The sequence below is a fragment of the Oryctolagus cuniculus genome, chromosome 3 (genome assembly GCF_964237555.1).
Source record: "Oryctolagus cuniculus chromosome 3, mOryCun1.1, whole genome shotgun sequence".
Taxonomy (NCBI): Eukaryota; Metazoa; Chordata; class Mammalia; order Lagomorpha; family Leporidae; genus Oryctolagus; species Oryctolagus cuniculus.
Window position 1 is genome coordinate 173373305 of NC_091434.1, and position 15828 is coordinate 173389132.

General features: G+C 39.5%; 1 protein-coding gene across 13 annotated transcripts in view; it reads right to left on the bottom strand.

Annotated features, from left to right (window-relative positions):
* DGKI (diacylglycerol kinase iota) overlaps positions 1 to 15828 on the bottom strand; it is a 504889-nt gene that overhangs the window by 250016 nt on the left and 239045 nt on the right. For 11 of the 13 annotated variants that reach the window (XR_007920530.2, XM_070071340.1, XM_051849034.2 and 8 more), the window contains 2 exons: positions 5815 to 5886; positions 1953 to 2069 (listed from right to left, as the gene is read on the bottom strand). Coding sequence is in view for 12 of the 13 variants with exons in the window: in XM_070071340.1 (XP_069927441.1) it covers positions 1953 to 2069; positions 5815 to 5886 (189 nt within the window). In the remaining variant the exon portion in view is untranslated. The remainder of the gene's footprint in view (positions 1 to 1952; positions 2070 to 5814; positions 5887 to 15828) is intronic. The other 2 variants (XM_051849042.2, XM_051849041.2) reach the window with 1 other exon arrangement.

Sequence of the window (15828 nt, forward strand, 5' to 3'; positions counted from 1 at the left end):
TACTGCAAGATGTTACCACGAGCACAGGAGGAATTCTGTATCATTGCTTAAAGCTGCATGCGACTCTCAAAATCAAGAGTTTAATTAATGAAAAGAAACTACCAAGGGAAGTGGAAGGGGCTGGATGGAATCAGACAGGCAGAAAAGTTGGTGGTTATAGAATTCATTATAATCTTTCTAAATCTGCTTGAAAGTCTCCATTACAAAACAGGGTATCCTCAGCCGAGAACAGTACATTTAACAATCTCCATGAAAAGTAGCATCATCTTCTGGTTTTCCTAGTTGATCTATCTCTACTCTTTCAATCCCACATTGTTAAGACGTCTTACCCACTCTTGCTACTTTTGCCTTGTAAATTCCATTTTTATGCAATCACTCTTCTGCTTACAAGGGAAGTCACTCTTTCAGGATAAAGATCCCAAGTATCAAAAACCCCTCCAAAATCAAGCCTGAGTAGCCTCTGTTCATCTTCTACACATGTTCTACATAAACCTTGCCTCAGTAAAACTTGTAGCACTGTCCCATGCATATAGTTTTGAACCTGGTGCCCAAGCATATGCCACTCTCCGGCCTGTTTACTCTCTCCTTCCTCGTGACCTAAATCCCACTGAGCTTTAAAAAGCAGAATAAATCCCTCCTCTTCAGGTGTCTCCTTGAGATACTGCAAGGTGCTTCCAAGCAAGGATCATGTAGCTTTCCCGACATAATTTAAATTTGCAGTGAGAAGATGCTAATTTAACTGGCTATTTAACATTAAGTCTTAAAGAGATTACTAAATTTTTGGAAAAAAAATAAAAATGAATAAGTGTAAAGGCTAAAGAGATTCAAAATCAAAGTTGGAATTCAGTAAACTTAGATTCTAGACAGTAGGGCTCTATTTACCATTTTGTCACCTTGGATAACTCATTTAACATATTGGCTCAAAATGTTAAGTGCAAGAATAGACTTCCCACTTTTTAATGTGTACATATCGTACATGTCTCTGGGGCAAATCTCCCAAGGACTTCCATGGATTATAACCTGCTAAATTTATTCCTAAACAGTCTTCAACAAAGGCTAAACTTTATATAAAACACACAACACAAAATAGTATCCCTGATCTGCCAGGTTTTAAATATAACTAGGTCAATGACAATAAATTGCATGAACACTAAAGAGAACACAGGAAGTAAGGTCACTACATCTTGTAAAGATACAGCATTTGGTAAGACTTCCTAAAGCACCTGTGTCCTAGGGGAAGAACAATCTCTCTGTAGCACTAACGTCTGCTATTCTGTAACTTAGAGTTTACTATCTAGGACATATAGCATTACGGCAGAAACTTTTTCTATCAAAGATGATGATCTTGTTGAGAAACTACCCAGGTGTCTCAGAATATTGAAGACAAACCCACTGAATCAGGAATTACACTGAGGAGAATGCAGAATGAGATTAGGTATTAAGAAAATGCATTCCACCGTTCCATTTGAAGAGTGTGACTCTCTAAGCAGGACTTGTTTACATAAAAAGATGGTGGCTCACAGTCTGCCTTTCAGGTTGGAGTGACTGTAATCATAACCACACTATGACGGCTGTCCAATTTGCACTCACAATGACACTTTGGGAATGACCAGGCTGGCAGAGAAGAGAGTTGGATAGGAATCAGCTGGACCCAACATTGCTACTCAGTATAACCCAGGGGAGCTGCTATCAAACAGAGTATCAAATGAAGGGGGAGGCACATGCCTGCTCTGGAACTTTGATTTCATTAGGACAATGAGCTGGTTCCAAGGGAGAGCCCAACACAGTCAAGTGATGGGCCGATGGGATGAACCTGGAAGCTAAGCATGGGACCTTAGTTCCGCGTGAGCAGAGGCTGTAGGAACCCAAAGTCTAATCAGTGGGAGAAAAGCAAGAAGCAGCAGTTAATTTTTCTCTGCACTGGGCCAGCAGCACCAGGTCCCGGCAGTTACCTGAGGTTTCTTCACCTTAATGATCCAGGTGGGTGGGACAATGACAGCAGCATGAGCCCCAAGGGAGCAGGGTTCCTCAATGTGATGCAGCATGAAGCAGGTCACCTTATTGTGAAACTGAAGAGAAAAACAGGCCAATAAGCGATTCAAGGCAAAGAGCAATGCTGTAGCAAAAAGGAACAGGTGCACACGCACACACTCCCATATGCATACACACAGGCATACCCAGGCATGCATGCAGGACACATGCTTCTCATCCCCACCCAATAGACCCCAGGAGCTCAGAGACCAAATTTTGAATTTATTCCAGCTTACAGACTTATCATCATTATTATGAGAATTCAAATTAGCACAGAAAGGCCAGCTAAAACTTTCTGATTAATGGGGTATTTACATGAAGATGTTGGAGTCTTGGAGGGTTCTATTAGTCCTAACTGGATATAGTTGTGTTTCCCTTCACTTGGGTACTGGTCACAGACTTGGCTCATTAGGATGGATGTCAAGAAGAAAATGAAGACAAGCAGAAAGGCAATGCTACCATCTGCCTCTCCTTTCTCTACCATAGATGCAAATCTTGCAGGTACTCCTTCCAGTTTACAGAAGCCAGAAAAGCAGCAGGATCTCTCTTCTGGAGAGTTGTTAATCCCAGAGGTAACAAACAACAATGAGATTGCTTCTGCTACATTTGGATAAAAAAATGCAATGGTCCTAGCACACTTGGTAAGTCCAAAGCACTTATTTTTTGAATGGAAGGAAGTAAATGTAGACTAACAACTGTCCTAATACCTCAGTATTAGGAGCTTAACTCAATATACTACTATGACACTCAGTCTGATCATCTTAGGTCAATCACTATTTCAGTCAGCTTTTATGCAACTATAGAGCGATGGTGATGGGTGGTACTATTTATTTTCTAGTGAACATAAAATCAAAATTATGTAATAATGAAGAGACTTAAGTTTTAATCATAATGATTTTTAAAAATTTAACATCAGTTTCTGCTTATATAGAACTTAAAGTGGCCACATAATTTATCATTTTAACTGGAACAATTTTAAGAATGAAAGGGGTCGCTGACAGTAATTATATTGGAATGACAAAAATTAAATTAGGACTATGTGGAAAACTGCTATATATGGTCAGCCTAAATAATGTCAGCAGAGGGATTTTTATTCCTGCACATCTTTAAGATCTTCAGTGATCTAGTGGCTAATTACTTATCAGTCAATTAATTATAAAATACTAAATGATAAAATAATAATTCTCCCTGTCATTGGTTATTTGTGATCTTCAATTAAATAGAAGAACGTCAGTTAATGCCTTTTTAAAACATAACTTCTAAAATAGTAGGGGTCTCAGAGACCACCAATGTCGATTTAATTCCCACTTGAGTAATCTCCAATCTATAAATTCAGAAGTATGTCTAAGATAACACAGCTTTCAAATGGTGGCGTCAGGACCTGAACCCATGAAACCAAACTCCCAAACTCAGTGTTCTTTCTCCCATATCACAGAGAGTCATTTATCTGTTTCTTTGACCTCAAATATCCTAGAAAGGATTACCTGTACTGTTAACGGACAGCACCACAGTAATTTGTGTTCAAATGGTTTGAATTTGTAGTCATTGCAAAATTGGCTTCTTTATGTGGGGAATTCAAAGATACGTGGAATTGATCAAAGCTCTATTGCAACAGTCAAGTGAAAACTCGGTCTTATAGTGATTACATTGGACTACAGATTGATGAAAACAGAGCAAGTGTGTTCACTGTAGAGTGGGATTGAGTTTCCAAATTAACTGATCCTGGATACACCATCTCACCCGGCCTGATAGCTACACTGGCAGAGCAGACACAGCCATTGGAGTGCTCACTGCTGTCCCACCAGCAGGATCTCATCAGGTCAGAGAAACTAGCAACATGGGTATTGTGAGGGGCATCTGAGCACTTAATAAGCTCCTTCCTCCCCAGATGGAGATACTGACTTGATATCCGATATCTAGGGTTCCACTCAAGGACTAGGATGGCCATGTATTTTTGAACAGGTTCTTAAACAGAAATGCAAAGATTATTTGCATGACAACCACCTGAAAAGAGATGGAAGCACCAGTAACAAAACCTGTGGCAGGATGTTGACACAGCAAGTTGTCACAGCAAGTTGACACAGACCAGTGAGTCTGTGCTAGTGACAGCAGGTTCTCCACACACGTGGGAGTTTAGGAAAATTATGCTAAGGGAAGTATTGGGTTGAATCTTACGGAATTTTCATAATTCAAATAGTTTTGATACACAAAAAAGTCAAATACACAAAAAGTCAAATTCTTGTATTTCAACTAAATGTACCTATTTCAGCCCAAGAGCCTGGGTGGGTAGTCTACTCTGATATGTTTGGGGAAATTAGGTTTCCTGCAAGATATTAACCTATCTGAAATACCACAGCCATTTCTCTTCAGGTCCCCTGTACAATGAAGGGACAATACATCCCAATTCACAGTCATTCAAAAGAATAGGTAGACTGGCAGATTAGAATAAAGGTTAGGAAACTTTGTCTACAGTGCCCAGATAGCATATATTTTAGCTTGTGAGTCCACTTGCTTCTGTTACAATTTCTCAGATCTGTCATGCAAGCCCAAAAGTAAACACAGACAATATATAAACCTGAAAACAGTCCCAGGAAACCCATAAGTAGCTGGGCATGGCTCAGTTCCAATAAAACTTTATTTATAAAGGTAGGTGCCAGCCAGATTTCTCATACAGGCCATAGTCTGTCAACCACTAAGAGTTTACATGATCTAGTAAAACAAAGAGCAAGCACACCAGCAAACAAATAATAAAATGCAGCATTTGGTTGGGACAGAGAAATTAAATGTTAAAAAAAGGGAGAACATGCCGGCGCCGCGGCTCAAAAGGCTAATCCTCCACCTTGCGGCGCTGGCACACCGGGTTCTAGTCCCGGTCGGGGCTCCGGATTCTGTCCCGGTTGCCCCTCTTCCAGGCCAGCTCTCTGCTGTGGCCCAGGAAGGCAGTGGAGGATGGCCCAAGTCCTTGGGCCCTGCACCCGCATGGGAGACCAGGAGAAGCACCTGGCTCCTGCCTTCAGATCAGCGCGGTGCGCCGGCCGCAGCAGCCACTGGAGGGTGAACCAACGGCAAAGGAAGACCTTTCTCTCTGTCTCTCTCTCTCACTGTCCACTCTGCCTGTCAAAAAAAAGGGGTGGGGGGAGAACATGTAGATAAAGGGGAAAAGAAAAAATGGGGGAAATTACATCAAATCCTAATGAATATAAATATTCAAATATATGAAAGGAGTATATTCGGTAAACATACACACATAACTATAACAATATCACAACCTAAAGAAAGATACCAGAGCCACTGTTCTCATCCTAACAGTTACCCCTATATTAAATGGTCACCCACATCAAAGCCAGAAGAACCAAAATGCCTGGATGCCCATGGTGGAGGGTTTTCACAAGATTCATGTTGCTTTGTTCCTAACGCTGCAACTTCCCACCATAAGAAGAGTTCTCAGCCATCTAGTGGAGTAGGGAATAAAGGGTGCCTGGGACTGGGAAATCCTCAACCTGGCTGCCAGGGTTAGAAGCAAAAGGCAGTTTTGCAATCCTTAATACCAGGTTCCCATGTATATAAAATAAAGGGGTTAATTTATCACTATAGTTTCTCCCAGATCATTTGCTATTGTCCTATAGTTTTAGTTTCTCTTTCTTCCTCCAAGGATCCTCCATGAGAAAAGGAACACATTAAATTAGGATAAAACTTCCACTTGCAGACAGGAACTCAAACAATGACATAAGTCTATTTTGATAAAACATGAGCCCACATTGTTTTATTTCATCCCAAACTTACCGCCTGCTTGCACCAGGAACAGCTGATAGCCACAATCTCTTTACTGTGGAAGGAGAACTTCTGCTGGAAGCCCTGTGGTATTAGGACAAGAGACAGACAACTTAGAACCACCTCCATCAGACAGCACACACGCCCTCCTGAAGTTCACCAACGCGAATAAGGCCAGAAATGCCCCCTGTCATAGAGGTGACCAGACCTGCAAACGCCATTCACCACTCACTCACTCCACTCTTTCTGTCCTGCGATGACTCTCTATTCCTGAACCACCTCGAGTGTGAGGGACAGCAGGCACTAGCATCCCTATACTGCTAATCACTCAAGTCAGCCACACCAAAAGAACTTTCTGGAAAAATTACATGTAGTTCTTTTTATAGCAAAGGAAAAGCCACTACTTGTCCCATATGGTCCTGTATGCATAGGTATAGCAAGAAGTCCATGGGATAAGTAGAAGATAAGTTTATTTTGGTGTGAAAAAAATTTGGAAACCATGCATAGCTTATTTAACTTCATTCTATTTGAGTACTGCTACCAGGTTCAATGATGCTGTTTGTTTCTGCCTCAAATTCAAAACACCTGAATTATATTTCCTTCCTTAAAGATGAACAGAATAAACTGCATGCTGGTTATTTTATGTGCCCATGTGTCATCTCTCCAATGGGAATGCAATAATTCTAAAGGAAATCCTGTGTACTGCTTAGCAAAATAGCACAGGTATGCATTTCCGATTAACTGAACAAGAAACTTGCTGCTAGCACACCATGATCCACTTACAAATTTCTGTTATCCAGTCTTTAAAAACCTTACCCAAGGCAGCTCAAAATATAGCTCTTCATGGCACCCTCCCCCAGACAAAACATAACCCCTACCAATACCGCAAATGTGCCAAGTTTCTAAGTTTAATTTTCTGTTCAGTCTGCAATACTGAAATGCTGTATGGCTAAAAGTCAATACAGCAGAATCTGGCATGACAGCAGCAATAGCCACAATTAGAGGTCTCCTGAACGTATTGTTAAAGTCTTCAATACTATTACTCAGACACCAACTCATCAGCTCATATATCAGATGGTTATACATCAAATAGAAGCTGAGATGAGATGGCAAAGCTAAGAACAGTTCTTGGAGCTTCTGATTTGCTGGGTGATCTTAGGCAAATCACTTAGCTCTTCTAACTTCTCCCTTCTGAAAATGGGAATAAGAATACAATCTTTTCCTATGTGATTATAAATATTAAATGAGGCAATGAAATTGAAAGGTCTTATTACACACACACACATATGTACTTTTATTGCTAAGATCTATCAACAGGAACTTCTCCCACCACCTAATTGAGAAGCTTTCTGGTGTCTCAGATGGGACTTAACTTTATCCTATAGTATAGGGTGAGTGTACTCAGCCCCACCCTCTGCTCAATGCCAATTTTTGGCTTCAGGAGGAAAACAGATGCAATCCACTGTGGAACTGACAGCCAGGCTTATACCAAAAACAAACAACAAGGCCAATCACAACGGGGGCACTGGTCTCCATGTTTATGAAGAACCGTGGTGCATCCGTTGGAAATGAGCCTAATGATAATCAGCTCTGTGCTTTGCTTTTGGATTCTAGTCAGAGTCATGGTGATCATGGCCTCAGGATCATCATCTAACACAGAGACATAAATAGGACCAAATTGGAGCCCTTGTGGACCACGTTCCCCTGGACCACCTGCTCTTGATGGGCTCTCAGAATGGGAAAAAGAACCAGATTCCTAATTACTCATGTTTGAATGCTGGCCCAAATCTGCTATTATGGAACTGACAGATGCCCTGACTGAATTTCAACTGACTGTGGTTTTTAACGGCCTATTTTGTTCTTCACTATCAAAGAGGAAAATAGTGATGTGAGGCCAGATGCTCTGGATCCAATTGAATTCAGAATTAAAAATACCAAAAACATTGAGGAGTAACCTCCTCCCCTTTTTGGTTCTTTACATTTTTTCAATCAAGTGGAGCCTTTGGAATAGAGTTGAAACAAGGCTTATTCTGAGCAGCTAAAACTTTGTCATTCTTCTGCAATCTAGGGCATGCACCAAATGGCACTCCGATTTACAGACTTGGTTGAAACCAGAAAAAAGGAAACTTTCCTTGAAATGAGCTGAAATTGTTCTATTGTCTTTTGTATTGTATTTAAGTAAAGTTTGTAGGGAAGTGAGAGAATTTCCTGACTATAGGCTGACTCTCATTTGATTTGATTCATTCGAACAAAAAAGTTGAAGTCTTCTTACAGCCACAACTGTAAACAATAACAACAAAATAAACTTCTACATATCCACAACTTTAAACAAAATCAATAAAATAAACTTCTACATATCCACTAACATGCCCAAGGCTCATAAAATGTTGCAAAAGGAACACCCAAAGAAATTATAAAATAAGTGCAAATCAATGCATTTCCATTAATATTTATCTTAAAACAGATAACTTCAGTTATTTTTGCTCAAATAACTCAAATTATTTTTGAAATATAAATGTTTTATACACTTATATATTCTTTTATACATTTTGTATTTTCTCTCTCAAATGTTTATCCTAAGTCTAATTAGAAGCAAGTCCGTAATTTCTAGTAAAATAAAATTAAAATTTTAAAACAAAAGTGTTACATCAGTCATAAATGTATCCTGTGTGATATAAATCCATAGTGACTTGGTGTTCACCAGTGTAAAAGGAAGTTCTTCCCACTTTGATCAGGACATAACTAGATCTCAAACTGGTTGTCTTATCTACTGATTTTAATTATGATACACTTTATGTCTGTAATTAAAGGCTCCAACAATCTGTCAAGCTCCTTGTGTCCACAATATGCTCTCCCTTCAGGGAATCATTGACTTATACCACAGATTGATGCTTCATGATACCTCAATAGAACATTGAGTTCTCCATTCTAATGAAGTTTATAATTACAATACATTAATCAGAACAAATCAGTCTTATCATCCTTAGATTGTTTCTGCTTTTTGCACTCATTTACCTGAGGGCCCTATTATCAGCTACCAATCACAAATTGAATCTTCTAGGAAAAAAAAAAAAAAAACATTGAAAAATGTAGAACAGAGGATGCTCGGTGCAAGTGAACGCTGTTAATACAAATATGGCAGACCGTAGAAAGCACCTAAGACATGCTGTCCAGGACTTCTTCACTTGTGAAACAGATGCATTCATGGAAGTGGATGGCTTAACCCAGAACCCTGGAATTAAGGTAGATACCTACAACAAAGGCTACAGACTTAGAATTTAATTTGCATGTTAACTATGTTAGCTAAAATATTTATATTTCATATATTTATGATCATACATATTCAAGGACATAAAATACTTTATACAGATTAATGTTGTATTCAATAAGGCTAAAACTGTATATGAATCTTTACCTATTGGGTTTAAATCTTTGTACTAGAATAAAAGGAAACTTTCTAATGATCCAATTAGCTACAATTATGATAACGTTCATCCATGAAAATTAGTTTTCACCTGTGATTACTCTATACTTAATAACTATTCCAATAAAAATAACATTTTAATACAAATTTCATTTTAATGTTGATAATATTCACCAAGCAGATTGTTTTTGGAAAAGAAAAAAAACAGTAAGACTACTTTTTAAAAAGACTAGTTAAAAAAGTTTAAAATTTTTTTAAAAGATAGGATTGATGTTTATACTATACACAATTACAAATCATGACAGAATTTTAATGAAGTCATATAATATATTTGTATAATCTTGATGATGGTATAACATCAGAGGAAGTAACTAGCTATCCTCTTGACACTTAACTGATTGAAGAAAATGATCTTTGACTTACTGAACTAAGCTCTCCTTTATTTTGCTATTCTAGTCCCCAGAAAATGAATTAACCAAAATTACTCAAACTGTGGCTCTCCAGGGTTCATGAACTTATGGCAAGGTAATATCGCCATATCGCATAGCCCTTAGAGAAAGAAAGGAATCTGCTTCAGAAATAGATTTAACTTGGGTTTTTACTGCATCTACTCTTCATAACAGTACTCTGAAAGACTAAATAATCTTTTCACACCAGCCAGAGAAATATAGTCTTTTGAAAGAGAAAAATGACTATATCTCAAAAGAAATACTCACAAGACCTATCTATATGTACTAACAAGAGTGGGAAAGTGTGTATGAGGCTGGGTTCTGAAGGTACAGGACAAAGTTGGAATAAGGAGAATTCCTCAATGTGAAAGTACTCATCTACAATGGAGGGTTTAAGCCATTGCTAACGATCCCAAGGATGATGGTAATACTTGGAAGACATTTGAAAATTCGATCAAAAAACAAATCCATGTTAAGTGAAGTAGAAATGCCTGAATTGCTGTGATAGAGAAAGAAGCAATCAAAATCTCACAGAAATTGTCATGCTAGAGTTGCTAAATTAGATACAGTTGAAAAACTTAAAAATTGACTATGTTCTATAAGAAGCCCAAAATATACTGCATTTACCAAACCAATAAAATGTGTGTTGGTGAGAAGGCCATCATCATTGCTGAGAACAACAGAGGCTCTCTTCAGTAGATGAGTCCTGTTGGTAGGAAATGTCATACAGAATGAGAACTCTGACAATAATTTGAACACTAAAATTACAAAATAATAGGAACCATGTGGCGGCACTTAACTAGAAATGCAAGCTGTGTTCAGTTTCTGTAAGATTGAAGTAGCAGCCAAGGGAGCTTGATGGAGAGAGCCATGGAAATGGTTATTAAGTCATGCATCCTAAGAAACAACATGGACTGTCAGATAAAAGAGATACTGTTCAATTGATACAATCAGAAGAATGAAAAATGGATGACCAGACAGGTGAATACAGGTGTTCCAACAGTCATACTCTTTTTGCTTGTTTCTAAACATGAGTTAGTTTCAAACCTATAACCCACTGACTGAAGAAGAGAGCAAGTTTCCAGTAGAATTCTGTAACATCATAGCAGGGGTATATGGTGACATTCTTCCAGTCTCTAACTAAAATGACCTGTCATAGACATTTATGTAGGTAGTTTGTACAGTGACGAGAGGTAAATATCTAAATACTTTCAAGACTATTGGACAAGAGTCCAAGTTGACTTGCATACCCTAAGAATAAAGCAGCAGCAGCATCCTCTCTTTGAGTAAATGTGAATGGGGCTCCAATAGAAAATGAAGTCCTAATCCAGGGTCAGTCTCAGAGTCTAGAGGTTTCTCAAGCCCAGCATGATTAAGTCCCCTGGTCTCCAACTGTATAATTGGAGTGAACATACTCTGTAATGGGCAGAACCCTGACTCTGGTTTCTTGGCCTATCAAGCCCAAATGAAACCCTCAAACCATCCTTCCACCCATGTCTAAGTCAAAATAGATGTCACATTCTCAGAAACAATAGGTATTAGATGAAATTATATGAATTTTGAATGTTGTGATAATGGTATTGGATTTATGTTTTTTAAAAGTATTATCTGTTTAAGTGCTACCCTCAAAAACTAAAGGAGGCAGGAAGCAGAGCTAGTGAACCCCAGCACACTCAGATTTAATTCATCACTTGAGATACTACAAAATCAGACAGATCCTGGAGAATGATGTTGAACTACCACACACAATTTAAATTCAGTGTACTATGGTTGTCTTTGAGTGGATGACATGTTTCCCTGGATTTGGAAAATGGATTCTTTTTCAGTCCTGTCTGCATTCCCTTGACAGGGTTAATGGTATACTTTTATAGGCTGTTCCAGGACTTTCAACTCTTCTGAAAGTTATCTAAATGCTATGTCAAGGGACCTGAACAATATCAAGTCTGCAGAATGTTATAATCTACCACATCAATGACGCTTTTTAAAGTGGATAAGCAAAAAGTGACAGGTACATTGGAGGTCTTGGTGTGACAGGAGGTGGGGAGACAAGCCCTGTGAGGAGTCTGAGACTCCACACGTCAGTGATGTTTCTAGGGTTCAGTGGTTCAAGGAATGCTAGAGGATCCTCTGCACTCTAAAGGATAAACTATTGCACTCCACAATTTCAATCGCTAAGAATAAACAACAGTATTTGGAGACATCCTAGGTTCTAGAGGCAGCATATTCCACACCTAGAAATACTGCCCTAATCTATTTAGTGGATGGCATTAAATCCTTCCAGCTTAGAGTGTGGCCTGGAGCAGGAAGCAACTCTGCAGCAGGTCCAGTCTGTGATGAATGCAGCCCTGACCCTGACCTTGATCCCTCTTAGAGGGATAGGGGGAGGAAAAAAGACATTTAGTTGTGTTTATGACAAGCACCAATAAGACAATTACAATACAGACTCTAGCATTCTAAGACAAAGTCATGCCATTTGCAGGCAAGAACTGTATACTTTCAAAAACATCTGCTGGCATGTTGTTTTGCTCTGGTGGCTGAATACCTAGATATGAATAACCAGGTATCCTGAACTGGGTTCTATGAGTTCACAAAGTCTTAAAGTTGGAAGGGCTCAGCCTAAATCCACTGTTACATTATGATCCCATGTGGGATTTTGCAAAAAACAGTACCAGGGTGAGTATAAATGAGTAGGTAGCTCAAGACCCTTCAGCATCTACATTTTAGTACCAGGTGTCTCATTTAACTCATGTCTATGGAAATATGGGAATCCCTAATAATCATTTGAAAAAGGAGGAAAAAAATCTAGATAGGTTCAAGATTCACTTAGCTTGGTATATGATTCCAGTCAAAGGTTGACCATTACTGCACTAATGGCTACTTAGGGGTGACTTAAGTGAAAAGATATCCTCTCTGCGGGCATAACTTCAAGTGGAACAAGTACTCATCTACTTTGTGTGGAGAGATATATTCCTGATACAGGAATATATAATGACTCACAGGCAGTGGTAAATGGCAGTGGCTGGTTGGTTCAGGGCTTGGAAACTACAGGAGATATGGAGAAGAGGTATGTGGATGAACACACAAGGTAAGTACAAACAGTGAAGATCACTGCCCACAGGGAGCATTGCTCTGGTAAGAACAGAACACTTAGGCATTATTCAGGCATCATACCCTGTCATGAGCCACCCTACTGATGGCATAATGGGCTAGAAGTGAAAGACCCATGATGGCAGTTATAGATGCTATGTTTGAGTCCAGTGATAAGGGGCTTCCACTCACCAAAGTGAGCTAGTTACTGACACTGCTGAATATCCGTCCTGCCAGCAAACTGCACCAAAGCTAGGCATCCAACATGTTCTCATCCTTCAAAGGGAACCAGCTATGTGGTAGCTAATTGATTACACTGAATCCCTTCCAATCTAGAATAGGCAGCAGCAGCTCATCTTGACTAGAATCAACACTTACGTGGAATATGAGCTGACTTCCCTTCTTGAGGGCCTCACTCACCACTTATGCAACAGCTTGTAATGTTTGACCTGACAGGTGCCATTTGATGCACTAGGATATCCTCTGGAACACTTTGATAATAAATAGACAAGTGTACCAGCCAAGACCAGGAGATCAGACTGCTCTAAAATAAGAGTCTCAGTTCACTATCAGATAGGTCACTTAGACCAGAAGTGCTAGGTGACAGTAAGGTGAATCCAGAGTGTGTGGTTGAGGACAGAGACAGATGATGAACATCAGTTGCAGACTTCAGATCAGCTGCAACCATGGGGGCTATGAGTTAACCCTCTAACTTCCTTCTTCCATGTTTCCATAAGGAAATGGGACCAACCAGAATCCTAAAGGAGCTGTTCTTAAAAAGCAATATATGGGCCGGTGCCACGGCTCACTTGGCTAATCCTCTGCCTGTGGTGCCGGCACCCCAGGTTCTAGTCCCAGTTGGGGCACCAGATTCTGTTCTGGTTGCTCCTCTTCCAGTTCAGCTCTTTGCTGTGGCCCAGGAAGGCAGTGGAGGATGGCCCAGGTCCTTGGGCCCTGTACCTGCATGGGAGACCAGGAAGAGGCACCTGGCTCCTGGCTTCGGATCGGTGCAGTGCGCTGGCCGTAGTGGCCATTTGGGGAGTGAACCAACGGAAATGGAAGACCTTTCTCTCTGTCTCTCTCTCTCTCTAACTCTGCCTGTCAAAAACAAAAAAAAAGCAATATATGAAGCAGGGGATTCCGAGCAACACCACGGATGCACTGCACCAAATGCCACGGCATTCCACCTAGACGAGCCACTCATCTCATTCCCTGAGCTGAGAGAAGTGCTGGAGACTGATGGAGACGTCAAAATGTACCACTGTGCTTTACCGCAATTGCTTTTAACCAGCTGAAACTGATAAATAATTAAGAATTACCAAACCTGTATCTCAGAACTTCACCAAAGTAATTCAATGGTCCTTCCTGATCAACATGTTTATCTGGCTTGGATGCACTTTTAGATTTACTTGATGTGATCAGTCAACTGTGCATGTACTTTTAGGTGAATTCTGCTCTATGGGGAATGAAAGTGAAATTATTAACCAGCAGAACCTTGATTTTTACTTCTGAGTTAACTACTCAGTGTGCATTTCCCTGCCTAGAGAGAGAACAAACCAACCACAGGGCTTGTTAACACTGGACTAGTCCATTTTTAAAATATACACATAAGCTTTTTCTTTAACAACAAGAAAAGTCATATTATCTCTTTGTCCTCCTTTAAGTCATTTTTCACTGTACTGTTTTTTTTAAATTAGAGGAGGCTTTTTCTGACATTCATATTCTAGATGTCTGTTTGACATTCCCATGCTTTTACTCCCCAAGGAAAAGAGTGATATGTGTGATTTTCATGGTTAATGGATTCTAGAAAGGCAAATTGAAAATCGAGGTAAGGGTGGAGTTCCACAAATAGGGTCTTAGGCAAACTGGCTTCAAGTTTAAAGAAACAGACAAATGATGAACAGCAGTTGGGAACTGCTTCCCTTGCAGCTCTGCAAGTCTGCCTAGCATGCAGGATCTTGGTGGGTCCCAAGAGCATGCATAGCCCTCTTGTAGGCATGATCGTAGTAGCTTCAGAACTTCTCCTCTTCCTGCTGCAGAATTTCTTACGCATTCCCCAGAGGCTCCTATTACTCCTTCTCCTCTAACTGCCTACGTCTCCTCCCTTTCTTCCTTCCTCTCCATGTTTCGCTTTTCACCCGATATTTCTCACTACCGTCTCTAATTTTTCTTCAGATATTCTTATTTTCCTCATCTCTCCAACTTTTTTTCTCTATTTAGCCTTCTATGAATTTCCATTCTCTTGTCTGGCAAAAATAACATTATATAAACAGACTATGCATAATATTATACAGCATATATATCATGTTGTTATGTATTTGTACATTTACACCATATTTGTGATTTTATAATTTCTCAGTATTCCATGTTCTGCCAATATAGAAAGCACAGAAGTTGTACATTTCTTATTTCTTCCTTGAAAAATTCCAAAATTTTTGTTGATATTTATGTAGTCTGAAATACATGTGTTTTTCATGTGCTAAAAGGAAGGAACTAGCTCTTATCAATTAGTATCTAACCATGGGGCACACATTGATCATGACTGTCCACGAACCTGCTTTACTTGTATTATCTCCTACTTTTGACAGTGACTCTGAATAGGGAAAGAACACAAGGATATCAAAAAGTGTTAGAATCACTTTTCTTATTGTTCCTCTATTTCTAAATTACTATCATTAAGTAGTGGTTTTATAAAATGTTTTAATTGCTAATACTTGTATCTTTTAAAAGGAAAGAATGAGTGAGCACATATGAGGTATGTGCTAGGATCAGTCTCACAACAAACTAAGAATCAAAGCTGCAGATTTACCATGAGGCACATGCCTAGGGTCAGATTTTATTTGAGAGAGAGAGAGAGAGAGAGAGAGAGAGAGAGAGAGAAGTGGAAACAGAATTGACTTTACTGAAAAAAGTAGGGATATGAGCAGGAGACCATTTGTCTCCAAGGATCATTTGCCTTATGGGAGTAGAAGAGCCATGAACAGAAGGGAAATCAGTCATTTTCCTGGGCACCTGAAATCTTCTGGGACTAAGCATCATGGCAGAAGTGTCTATCCCCACCCTAGC